Genomic DNA, 13,647 nt, shown 5'->3' with positions numbered 1-13,647 from the left:
CATCCTGCTCACCCAGCCCCACACGGCTCAGTCACCCGCCTCCCCTGGTTCTGCCAAGTGGCCTCAGGGGAGCTTTTCGGCTGGCTGGCGGAGTCGCAGCCTGCTCTGACCCGGGCATTTTAATAAGACAAACAGCAAGTCGTGGACTCTGGAGCCAGACTTCCTGGGTTCGAAGCCAGCCCTGCCATTGTGGAGCTGGGTGACATTGGCTCAGTTGCGTGCTCTGTCAGTGCCATGGCTGCTGTGTACGAAGAAGGCGACAGTAACGCCTCCCTCTCTGGACTGTTATGAAGGTGGGAGGAGCGCCACTGTCGCTCGCGGGAGAATGTAGTCGTGGCTGCAGCTGCCACTGACTGGCTAAGGGCTCCCAGGTCTAGATTGCCAGCCCAGACCTTTCTCGGGAGCCTCTGACCCATTCCCAGTAGACATTAGACACCTCCACCTGCATGTCTCCCTTGCTGCTCAAGTTCACCACGTCAGCATGGATTTCTTTCTTTCTTTTTTTTTTTTTTAAGATTTTATTTATTTATTTGACAGAAAGGGACACAGCGACAGAGGGAACACAAGCAGGGGCAGTGGAAGAGGGAGAAGTAGGCCCCCCGTGGAGAAGGGAGCGCGATGCGGGACTTGATCCCAAGACCCTGGGATCATGAACTGAGCTGAGCTTAACGACTGAGCCACCCAGGCGCCCCAGCATGGAATTTCTTATCTTTTCCCATAGACTGGCTCTTCCTCTTGTGTTCCCTGGCGTAGCAAAGGTCTCCCCTTGCGCAGTTCACCTGGCCAGAAGCTCAGGCGTCACCTTCTGTCCTTTGTCTCTTGCCCCACCTCAAATTAACCACCAAATCCTGTTGGTTCTCTAGGCTTAATCTTTTCTAAGTCTTTGTTCTCTTCACCCTTACAGCTTTTGGGACTTGGGTGTCACCTTTCCCAGGGACCCTTCTCTGACCCTCCTAAGCTGGATGTCCCCACAGCCTTGTGTGTTTAGGTCATCACGTTGTGTACCTGTTGGCAGCACCTGTTAGACAGTGAGCTTCCTGAGGGCAGCAAGTACCTCTTATTTACTTGACATCCACAATGACTGGCACAGAGTCTGGTCGCTAGGACAATCCTTGTCAGTGTTGGTTAGGTCAATAGATAGGCCATGGGTCTCCCTCATCTCCATGCCTTTGGATGTCTTGGTTCCTCTGCTTGGAATTTTCTTTCCTATTTGCTGGTTTGGCTCCTATGAATTTTTCAATAAACATATGCAGAGTTGTTACCACCTTTACCCTCCACTGTGTTCCCACTACATCCCCACATATTTTGACCATTACACTTGACCACATACATGGTTGGTTTTCACTTCTCCTCCACTTCAAGTGCAGAAACTCTTTCATCTTCATATTCCTTTTTATATGGAAGTTGCTGAGTACATTTTTCTTGAATGGATGAAACATTGAGTAGATAGAAGGATAGATGGGAAGAATGATTCCTTCATAATGTGACATTAATGTGGGTTACCTAATTAGAACAAATCAGAGGAGTATGGATGTATGTATGTGTTTAAAGATTTATTTGAGAGAGAGAGAGAGAGAGAGAGAGCACGCAAGGGGAGGAGCAGAAGAAGAGAATCTTCAAGCAGACTCCCCATTGAGCCTGACCTGGGGCTGGATCGCACGACCCATGAGATCATGCCCTGAGCCGAAACTAAGAGTCGGATGCTTAACCGACTGAGCCGCCCGGGCGCCCCAGAGCAGGAACGTTTAAAGTAAAAAGAATTCAGTTCTGTGGTTCCATTTTTATCCCAATTGTAAAGAGGTCCCTGTTACCAATATGATGTTATTTATAGCCAGGCTCTCCGCCGAGTTTACTTTTAAATGCTTTTCTAATAAAAGTAATTGTCATAGTTTGCACTCGAGATTTTTGTGTGGTTTTTCTTTTGAAGCCTCCCCAGGCCTTTGAGTGTTTGTAAGTAAGGGTTGGTTTGTACAGACATTCTCTTCCACGGTCTTGTTCCTGGTCATTTCTGAGACTCCTGAAGTTAGACCTGTGTTATAGCGGCTCTGTTGTCTCCTTCGCAGTTAGTTGAGCGCTGGGAATTTGACTCCATGACCACATTTAAGATGCAAGTTGAGCATCAGGTTGTGTCTCAGCTAGTCAGGCTCAGCTCGTTAGACTAGTGAGTTGCATTCTCTCTAGCTGGGGTCAACTGAGCATTTGTGTGTCTCTCTCTGCCCGTCTCAGGTCAGCCTAGAGCACGAGGAGCAGAAACTGGAGCTAAAGCGCCAGCTCACGGAGCTACAGCTCTCGCTGCAGGAGCGCGAGTCCCAGCTGACGGCCCTGCAGGCTGCCCGGGCAGCCCTGGAGAGCCAGCTGCGCCAGGCCAAGACTGAACTGGAAGAGACCACAGCGGAGGCAGAGGAGGAGATCCAGGCACTCACGGTGGGTCTACGGACAGGTACCTTCAGGCTGCTCCAGGCCTCAGCCGGGAGGAGTGTGGCACTGGGGAGATTTGCTCACTCGGAGAAATCCCAACAGAGGAAAAAACGATCCCTAGAGATATTTAACGGCCAGAAAACTGGCTTAGGTGCGAATTCTCCTTCCTGAGAATTAGTGTCAACATCTGACCTTTCCTTAGTATCTTGAAACAGTCCTTCCTTCCTTTATGTATCTTCCCTCTTTTAAAAATAATCATCATTAAATTTAAAATTTTAGTTTGAGCTGAAGGCCATTTACTTGAATCTTCTACTTAGTTTTCAGTGATCATTAAAAAAATAATAGTCTTATATTTTATAGTAGTCTTCCTACCATATTTCTATTTTTGTATTGGTTAACCTTCATTTGCAGGTTTGTTTGTTTTAAGCTGTAAATTCTCCTCAAGTCTTATGTATGCATCTAGTATGTTCTGGATGGAAAAGTTGTTCTGAATGAGAGATTCATTTCTCTCAGAGGAACCTGGCTTCTCTGCTCTTTCGGAGACAACAGTTTACCCAACTGAAGAGTGTTCTCAGGAAGTAGAACTTGGGGTGGGGGGCGGTAGGTGAAGGTGTCACTGGATTTAGACCTTGGTTCTTTCTGGAAGTCTAAAAATATGACTTTTTCAGTTTCCCATAGTTGATCCTTCTCACAGGGACTGACCCAGGCTAACAAAACTGACAAGAATCTTACGTATAAAATGAGAGCTTATCTACTTAACAGTGGAAAATACAACCACCAAGTTGACTGGGATACTCTGGGTGGCTCATCTTCCCATTTTTTTCTCCTTCAGAGAAGTCTCCTTAAAAACCTCATTTCTTTTGGAAGGCTGCTTGGTGGACCTGGTCTTGGCCCAGAAAGCCAAATGAGTTTAATGGCTAGCATCAGCCAAGCAAATCCATTGCTGATAGTAACATAGTGTACTTGCCAAGTGGACAGGCACAGTCATGCATGCTGGTCAGGGTACCCTCTTCCGTGGGCAGGGCACACTGCAGCTGATTGGGTTTCGTGTTTTCTAAAATAAGGTACTTAGGTGGGTACCTTACTCACTCTGATTCATCTTGGATGCGGTCCTCCTTTCCATCACTGAGCATCTCTAAGCATGTAGAGTGGGGTTAGTTCTACAGATGGCCATGCACATTCGTTGCTTATGATTTAATCCTGTTCAAAAGTAGTGTGTGTGTGTGTGTGTGTGTGTGTGTGTGTGTGTGTGTGTGTGTGTATTTTTTAAGATTTTATTTATTTATTTGACAGAGAGAGACACAGCGAGAGAGGGAACACAAGCAGGGGGAGTGGGAGAGGGAGAAGCAGGCTCTCCGCTGAGCAGGGAGCCCGACGCGGGGCTCAATCCCAGGACCCTGGGATCATGACCTGAGCCGAAGGCAGCCGCTTAACTGACTGAGCCACCCAGGCGCCTATATATATATATATGTTTTTGTTTTTTGTTTTTTTAAAACAATCTTCTTAGAAGTTACCTTCCATTGTTGGTTTTGGGAAGCCCATTATCTGAACCAGATTGGAACATGATCTGACAGTGCCAGGGTCCTTATGGACTAGTCTAGGACATGGAGACTTCCAGGATTCTGGGAATACAGAGTAACTCCTATTAGGAAGGTGAAGGTGCAGGTGCATCTCAGATTTTGCAGGACTCATGCCAAGGTCAGATATTGATTGCAACCTTAATTTCTCAGTGAGAACACTCCCTGTGTGCTATGCCATGTGCCCCTTATACTTGGTTTGGAAAAGAAACAGTCACGATCTCTCTTTATTTATCCTCTGCCTTGCATCTTTCCAAACTGCTCTGAATCCATTTTGAAACAAAACAGTATAACAAGATAAAATAAGAAAGAAAAGGCCAAGAGAAAATAAGTCTATAGAAGAAAAATACGGAGGTAGGAATGAAATGAATATAAAAGAATGCGTGCCAAGAAGGCTTATGTGCTTTCTGGAATTGGGTGGATGGGGAGAGAGACAGCCAGATAGCATTTCTTAGCTGCTAAAGGAGGCATCTAAAAATCCAGCCACTATTATATTGAATGTGTTGTGTATTAATATCTTTCCCACGCTGTCCAAACCACCCACGCTCTGAAAGAAGGAGAAGGAGACATCAGTAATCTAATCCATACTTAATGAGTTCTTGCTATGTGCCTAGTGCTGTGTCTTTAGCCTTTTCTCCCCAGGGGATTGGCCTGTAATTCCTCAAATCCTTTTACTTTGGAGCGGAGAAGGACACATTGATCTCACCGCTCTGTTGGAGTTGGGAGGGAGGGTGGTAGCCATGCATCTTGTCCTGCTCATTCAGAAGGAGGATATAAAATAGAGCATGTGTCACTGCTATTTATTTGTGGGGAAATTAGTCTTTAAGTCCTGTCTTGCTGCTGGTTAGAATGTGCTGTGTCTAATGGCTGCTGGAAGCCTTCACAGCAGCAAGTCACGACTTAGTCAGATGAGGTCACTGCCTCAGAGCATCTTCTTATGAAAAAATAAAGAAACAAACCTCCCTAAGTCTAGAAACCAGGGCTCTACCACTCTTGCAGATGAAGTTGCCTTGGAAAATAGGGCTTTTTCAAAGTGATGGCAGGAAAAAAAAAACAAAACAAACAAACCCTCAGAGCTGTTTGTAGCCTGTCATGCAAGAATGCAAATCCCGTATCAACTTGCCTCGGTCCAGTTTTGAGGCCGTGAGTTTTCCTCTCCCCTCCCTTCGATTATGTCCCATAAACCTGGTTATGGACCGCATGCAGCTGTTGCCTGAATGGCTTTGTTGAATTTGTGCTGAAGACTGTATTTTCCGAGAGGAAGAGGAAGTGGCCACGGGTGCAGTACCCTGACTCTGTCTCATTGTTCAGGCCCCGGGGCAGGCCCCATGTAAGTGTCCGCCAAATTAAATCAGCTGGATCTGAAATCTCTGAGGAGGTTTGCGAGCTTCATAGCAGGCTGATTTATCAATAAAAGGGAATGAATAGTCAAATGGGCTATTACTGCTTAATTTTAAGAGGCTGCCGTCTCCGAGCCCGGGGAGGGAGCAGTTACTCTGGCCTCTGCCCTGGAGCAGATTAGATGGAGTGCAGCTCAGTCAATGGTCTCCATTGAAGAAGTGTGGCAGGGTCCTCCGGGAAGCCACTGGTTGGTCTCCTTGATGTTTTCTTGCTACCCACTCTCCTCCGTTGTGTTCGCATGGAGATTCACGGGCCATCAAAAGCTGAGAATGAATCAAGGTGGAGGCCAATCAGGAGAGTCGTATTGAAACAAAAAGCCAGGCTTTTAAGGTGCTTCCATGCTTCTTGGCGGAGGAAAGGATTTTCCACCCGGACTTGATATTGAAGACTCCATCCCTTTATCTAAGGAAGAGAATTTGAGTCTGCACACTGTAGAGCAGACAGAAGCATGATATGATACATCACTCTGAATGGGGGCCACAGGGTGGGGGCCTGACGTAGGCTCTGTGTACAGCAGCATGACCCCACGACACACTCTTCGTGTCCAGGTCCCTGTCGTCATGCTCTTTTACTGATTTGGTTAAATGACTAATGTTGAATAATCAAGAGTCTAAAGCTAGAGACACTAACGAAAGGCACCCTCCCAGCATGGTGTGGCCATGGGTTCCCAATGTCATCCTTTTTGATTTGTTAAAATCATGAGTCAATGCATACTCTCATTTGTTTTACATAAATATCAATCTGTGTATTTAATTAAGCCATTGGCATGATAAGCAAGATCTAAAATTAGAGCACATGAGGTGACAGTCTTGCTTGGTGCCCGCATTCACAGGGAAAGGGATGGATGTGTGGAAGCCTGATTGTTCTAGAATCCTGTCCATGGATCTCAGAAGATGATCAGACATCTAAACATTAGTTTCCTTTCTCGAGTTCTGCAGGTACTTCTCTCTCATCAAGACTGCATTATATAATTCTCTTTTCTTCCTCTTGTAACTCTCTTTAACATTAATGAAGACATAAGTATTCCCCAAAAAGAGTGCCTTTCCAGTCTTCAGGCTGCAGCCTGTGCATTCTCCCTGATTGCCACCCAACCCTTAGGTCAGCAGTTCTCAAAGTGGGATTGGTGGATCCCTAAGGGGGTTCCCCAAATTCAGATTATTTTCATAATAATGCTAAGATGTCATTTGGCATTTTTCATTGTGTTAGCGTTTGCACTGATGGTGCAAAAGCAGTGTTATTTTAAAAGAAATAAAGAGTAAATATTTGGGAAAAAATCTCCATTTTAATTTCTAAAGTGGTAAATATAGATAAATGTAATCCACATAAACAAAAGCTCTTCAGGGTCCTTTGAAGGGTGTAAATATTTATTCTCTGTAGCACCTGATACCTAGTGAACACTCAAAAATTTCATTGAGAGGATCTAAACACTGTCTTACGCATTTTACTATCTTTATATAAACTATTGTGTGACCTTTTGTTTTTTTGTGCACTTGTTTTACAAGTTATTTCAAAGAAACATAAAACATGTTTCTTGACATTTTCTTGCTCAGATCAGTTCAGTAATTGTTAAATGCTTATAGAATCTCCAGCAGTCATAACAGGATCCGTTCTACGTTTTGTGTTTATAACTCAGTCAATAATAAATCAAAAGCCATAATGATGGTACTCCATTACATTTTAACTTCAAAGAGGATTGCCATTTGGTTTCAGTGGTAGTGCGATGTTCCTACTTTGGGTAAATGGCATTCATTACCCCATTAAATCAGTAAATCTCTGGGATTATTGCTGGGCATAGAGCAGATTGATTTTGGGGGAAAAGTAAGAGACTGGTAAGTTAGTCCATCAAAATATGGGCTAATGATGTGGGGAGTTGATTCTCAATGATAACTTTTTATTCATGAATCTGTGAGTCTATTTTGCAACTTTTTTTTTTTTTAAGCCATTTTCCCAGTGCTCGTCATGCTTTTGTGTGGATTTATATTTCTGGTTGTCACCTTCCTTCTGCCTGAAGGACTTCCTTTACCATTTCTTACAGTGCAGGTGGCAAATTCCTTCAACTTTTGTATATCTGAAAAAGTCTTTTATTTCACCTTCATTTCTGAAGGATATTTTTGCTGGGTATAGAATGTTAAAGGTTTTGGGTTTTTTGTTGTTTTTCTGTTCAGTGCTTTAAAGATGTTGTTCTACTGTCTTCTAACGTGCTTCACCCCCTCACCTCCCCTTTTCCCACCCACCCTCTGGTGAGGAATCTTTTTGTTTTTCTATATGTAACTTGTCTTTTTTCTCTGGCTTTAAGCTTTTTCTCTTTATTACTGGTTTTAAGCAGTTTGATAAAGATGTGATTTAGCTTAATTTTCTTTGTGTTTCTTGTGCTTGGGGTTCCTTGAACTTTTTGCATCTGTGGGTTTATGGTTTTTATCAACTTTGAAAAATCTGTGGCCATTATTTCTTCAACTGTTTTTTCTGTCTGACCCCTACCCTCCTCCAGGGACTCCAAGTACATGCATATTAGGCAGTTCAAAGTTGTCTCACAGCGCACTGATACTTTGTTCATTTTTTAAAGTCTTTGTGTGGGGGCGCCTGGGTGGCTCAGTCGTTAAGCGTCTGCCTTCGGCTCAGGTCATGATCTTGGGGTCCTGGGATCGAGCCCCGCATTGGGCTCCCTGCTCGGCGGGAAGCCTGCTTCTCCCTCTCCCGCTCCCCCTGCTTGTGTTCCCTCTCTCGCTGTGTCTCTCTCTCTCCGTCAAAGAAATAAATAAAATCTTAAAAAAAAATAAATAAAGTCTTCGTGTGTTTCATTTTGGGTAGTTTCTAGTGCTTTGTCTTCAAGCTCACTAATCTTTTTTTCTGCAGCGTCTATCTGCTGTTATAAATTTAGAATATTTATGGCAAAATAGATGTATTAGAGAATACATCACAGCTCTAAAATTTTTGACTTAGTTGTCTCATAGACCTGACAGAGACTTTTTTTTTTTTTTTTTTTTTTAAGAGCAGGGCTGCATTTGCCTCTGCCTCAAATTAGATTCTTCTTTGGACTTTCATAGCTGAGCTCTGGTACCACAATCTACCCTGTTTCTCAAGTCAAAGGTCTGTGAGGGCATCCTTTCCCTTCTTTTCCCAGTGTCTGTCTGCAAGTCTTATTACCTGTGCTTCCAAAAGAGATCTCACTGCCGTCCGCTTCTCTCTGTCTTTTGCCACCGTCCTACTCGAAGCCACCGTCAGCTCCTCCTTGAATGACAGCAACAACCTCCTCAGTAGCTTCCCTGCTCATATCTACCTTTGTCCTGTTTTGATCTGTTCTTGCTACAGCATCCACAAAGTGACAATTGGATCATTTCACTCTACTTCTTAAAATCTCCATTGGCTTCCAACTAATGGTATTTTGAATGAAACCCAAACTCCATTCTGGGTCTTTGAGATTCTTGGTCCCTGCCTGCCTCTCTACCATCATCTTGGGCGACTTTTTCCTTCTCTTGCTGTGCTTTAGCCAAAAATTGTTTGACCACTACCCACCAAAAATACATTTACTTTATAGTCTAATACAAGGGAGCGTATATATATATATATATATATATATATATATATATATATATATATATATATATATTCCACTTCATTGATTCTAAGGTATCTAAAATCAGGGTGCATCTTATAGTCATAGATGGTATATGACTCTCTAGTCATGTGGACACACAGACATGTGGACATGTCATAGTTTAGTCAACAGCACCTTGTTTTCCTTAATGCCACGTAAAATTACAATGTCTGATGATTGACAGCCTCCTAAATTTGGTGAATTAATGGTATTTGGAACAGAAGTGTCCTGTGACAGTGCTTCCCTATCCAAGGTACATCCCAGTGTTCTCTGTTCTATTCTGTTTATTCCATTTCATCGAATAAACCAAAACAAAACAAAAAAGAAAGAAAAACCCCCCTTGTCACGCTTGCTCTTGGGTCATAGCTTGAAGTTTGAAAAGCTCTGCTGTAGCCATTCAGGCCTTTTTTTGTTCGTCAAATGCACCAGACCCTTTCTTGCTTCAAGACTTTGGCCCTCTGCCTTTTCCTGTTCTTTGCATGGCTGGCTCCTCATCATAGTATGGGTGTCAGTTGAAGTGTCACCTCTTCAGAGAAGCCCTCCTTGATTACCCCATCTAAGTAAGTTCCTTTCTGTCCCCTTTATCCTTTTTCTTCCTGCACCTTGTTTGTTTCTTCCATAGCATTTGTCACTGTTTGTAATCACGACTCGTTAACTTTCTCCCCTCCCTCAGTGAGTGGCGGTAGCTCCACGTGTGCCGTATGGCCCCACAGTGTATGGCCTATCAGGTGCACGCGAAGTCCTTGAGTGTCAGCTGAACAAATGCTGCTGTTGTGGAGCAGCTCTGCCTTGGAGAAGGCCTTCTGCTTACTTGAAGGTCAACGTCGGGTTTCTGAATCTCGGCGGCTTTTGATTAACAACAACAACAACAAAAATCCCTTGTTTTTCCTGGCTGTTGTCGTGTGTGCGCGCGCGCGTGTGTGTGTCTGCGTGCGTGTGCATGTGTGTCTGCGCGCGCGCGTGTGTGTCTGCGTGCGTGTGCGTGTGTGTGTGTCTGCGTGTGCGTGTGTGTATCTGTGCGCGCGCGTGTGTGCGTGCGTGTGCGTGCGTGTGTGCGTGCGTCTGTGCACGCGCATGCACATGTGTCTGCGTGCGTGTGTGTCTGCGTGCGTGTGTGTGTGTCTGCGTGCGTGTGTCTGTCTCTCAGGGTCTAAGTCGTCAAGTGTTGTTAACACAGCACTGTGTATTCCTGTAACTTTAATTTCTGATGTTGGACATGACTTGATTAATTAGTTCTTTGAAAACCGGATGTTTGGGCGGCTGCAACCGCATTCTTGGCTTTCTAGTTTAATCGCTCTTTTCTTTATTTGATCCATAGCATGTAGAATTGTATTCTACCCTACGAAAATTTATAATCGACTTCTTACCTTTTAGGCCCATAGAGATGAAATCCAGCGCAAATTTGATGCCCTTCGTAACAGCTGTACTGTGAGTATTAAATCTAAAGATGATTAAAATAACATGAGACTAGACACCAAGAGGGAAGAGGGGGCATCTCTTATAATATCAACTGACCGATTTTTTGTTACAGACTTTCCACTTGAAGCACTTAATGGGGTCAAACTGATTTGGACTTCCTAAGCCTCAGATAATGCCGGTTCTCGGGTTCCTGCCAGTTTAAAAATTTCTAAACCATTCTTTATGTTTGGGGAAGGATAGTTGGAGTGGTGGGAATAGTTCTCACTGCATAGGCTGCAGTAGCTGCAGCAAGTCCCAAGGCAGCTCCCACTCCCGCCCCAGTGTAGAAGGTTCCGAGGCTAGTCCCAGCTAGACGCTGTGTGGACGCTGGAGGTGGTTGCGACCCAAGGCTTCTCCAGTCCGCCACTGCCGCAGAGAGGAAAGTCTGGCAAGTTCTGTGGACCTAGAAATTTAACTTCCTACCAGGCAAAATAAAACTCTATGGCTCTTTGGGAGACGACATTTATATGGAGAGAAGTAAATTCTGTGGGTGGAGAAGCGTCGTGCACAGATTATGTGATGGGGTAGGGTCAGCAGAAACTTGCTCTGTTTCCCATTGGAACAAAGGACTGAAATAGGGCCCTTTCAGAAGATAGGATGTCACTTTATTCATGGTTCCACCTCCTTTCTTTGGTACTTTCATGGCTTTATTACCTTCTTAGTCCTCAGTGAACTTGTCTCCATTTGTGTTATTCGCATCTGTGAATTTCCAGAAACAACCCCACCGTACTCCCCACGTACATATTTTATTGTCTTGTAATGAACTCTTTCTTTCCTCTTTACCTATTATAAATGGGACGTTAAGTCTTAAGAGTGTATGCTTTTCCTCCTTAATTTAGTTATAAAATCCACACCGTAAAATGCATAAAGTGCACTAATCTTATGGGTACAGTTGAATGAAATTTTTGCACCATATAGACAACTGTGTAGCCACCACATAGATCAAGATCCAGAACATTTTCAGTCTCCAACGGGCTGCCTCACGTCCCCTTCTTACCAGCATCCTTTGCCCAAAGGGTGACCACAGTTCTGACCTCTGATACCAGAGATCAGTTTGGCCTGTTCTTGAACTTCAGACAGATGGAATCACAGAGGATGTGCTCTCTTGGGCTTAGTTTTTTTGTTTTTGTTTTTGTTTTTTTTTTTACTTAAATTGTCTGTGAGGTTCATCAGTGTGGTTGAACCCATCAAGAATTTGTTCCCTTTCATTAATTATGGTGTAGCATTGCCATTGGATGCATAGACGTGGAGTTTATTTATCCACTCCCCTGCTGATGGAATTTGAATTGCTACCGTTAGGAACACAGCTGTCAGGAAGCACTGTTGCTTGAGTCCTTTGGTGGCCGTAAGCACCTGTTTCTGACGAGCATATACCGAAGAGTGGAGTAGCTAGTATATATCTCATGATATGCCTCTGTTTGACTCTAGCAGGTACCTGGCAGATGGATTTTTGGTCTGTATTTCCCGATGCCAATGGCTGCATCAGGGGTAGGCCCGCCTTAAAAGCATCTCCCGATCTCCTCCATTCTGCCTCTCTTCCTTGAGTTGCTGATGCGTTCTTTTCCTGTACTCTCGTGCCCCCACTTTTTTGGTTTCTTACTGTTTCGGTTTCTTTTTTTACGCGCGAGTTATTTGCTTATATTACATACATGCTCGTAAATGATCACTGAATAAAACATAGATCATTTTATGACCGTGATTTTTTTTTTATATTACTATTTTTTCCTAAAATAAACTTGGATATGTTATAAATGTGTACATCGTTAATCCTTCATCTGGAGTTTTCTCTTTTTTTAGTCTTTTGGCATAACAGTTTTTTTTTTTTTAATTGAAGTATAGTTGACACACAATATTACATTAGTTTTTGGTCTATAGCACAGTGATTCAACAACTCTATATATTATGCTAGGCTCACCACAAGTGTAGTTACCATCTGTCACCATACGATTCTATGATAATCCCATTGACTATATTCCCTATGCTGTACTTTTCATCCCTGTGACTTATTCGTCCCAGAACTGGAAGTCTGTATCTCCCACTCCCTCTCATCTATTTTACCCATCTCTCCCCCTCCCTCTCCCCTCTGACAACCATCAGTTCTCTGTATTTGTGGGTCTGCTTCTGCTTTTTGTTTGTTCGTTTGTTCATTTGTTTTGGTTTTTAGATTCCACATGTAAGTGAAGTCATATGGTACTTGTCTGTCTCTGTCTGACTTATTTCACTTAGCCTAATACCCTCTAGGTCCAACCATGTTGTCACAGATGGCACAGTCTCATCCCTTTTACATGGCTAAGTAATATTCCACTGAATAAGTGTGTGTGTGTGTGTGTGTGTGTGTGTGTGTGTGCGCGCGCGCACGCACGCACGCGCGCCACATATTCATAAGAGCTTTTTTTTAAAAGATTTTATGTATGTATTTGACAGAGCGCAAGCAGGGGGAGCAACAGGCAGAGGGAGAGGGAGAAGCAGACTCCCCACCAAGTGGGGAGCCTGATGTGGGGCTCGATCCCAGAATCTTGGGATCATGATCTGAGCCGAAGGCAGATGTTTAACGACTGAACCACCCAGACGTCCCAATAAGAGCTTTTTTAAAAAACATTTTTATAGCTTTGTTGAGGTATACTTGGAGTACAGTAACTTTAAGAGTTTTTAAAGATTTTATTTTCTTTTTAAAGATTTTATTTATTTGACAGCAAGAGACACAGCGAGAAAGGGAACACAAGCAGGGGGAGTGGAAGAGGGAGAAGCAGGCTTCCTACCCAGCAGGGAGCCTGATGCGGGGCTTGATCCCAGGACCTTGGGATCATGACCCGAGTCGAAGGCAGACGCTTAATGACTGAGCCACCCAGGCACCCCTTTACGAGTTTTGAAATGTGTACACAGCTGTGAAACCTGCAAGACAATCAAAATAACAAATGTATTGGTTTACTCTCAAATGTTTCCATGTGAGAAATGAAATGATCCCCACCCCCAGATTTGAAAAATCAGAGGTTTGTTTTTAAATAGAATATGCCAGTATGTAGAATGAATTTGGTTACTTTCTTATGTAACTTTTATATTCTCTTGATCCCTCACATTTGCTTTTTTTTATGGGAGCAGTGACTTCTAATCCTTGCTTTACTTACTTCTGACATTCTGTGGAGAAGCCTTGGGACCTCTCCCAGTGGGAAGGGGGAACTCGAAAGAGTGACCCCCCAC

General features: G+C 43.8%; 1 protein-coding gene across 1 annotated transcript in view; it reads left to right on the top strand.

The window, feature by feature from the left end:
• The window catches only part of CIT (citron rho-interacting serine/threonine kinase), a 161,363-nt gene that overhangs the window by 102,162 nt on the left and 45,554 nt on the right, over positions 1 to 13,647 (top strand). The window contains 2 exon segments of the mRNA XM_027576638.2: positions 2,227 to 2,424; positions 10,366 to 10,419. Coding sequence (XP_027432439.2) covers positions 2,227 to 2,424; positions 10,366 to 10,419 — 252 coding nt within the window.

This window comes from Zalophus californianus, chromosome 14, assembly GCF_009762305.2.
Source record: "Zalophus californianus isolate mZalCal1 chromosome 14, mZalCal1.pri.v2, whole genome shotgun sequence".
Classification (NCBI taxonomy): domain Eukaryota; kingdom Metazoa; phylum Chordata; class Mammalia; order Carnivora; family Otariidae; genus Zalophus; species Zalophus californianus.
Note: the sequence above shows the minus strand (reverse complement) of the source record. Positions and strands in the feature narration are given on the sequence as shown.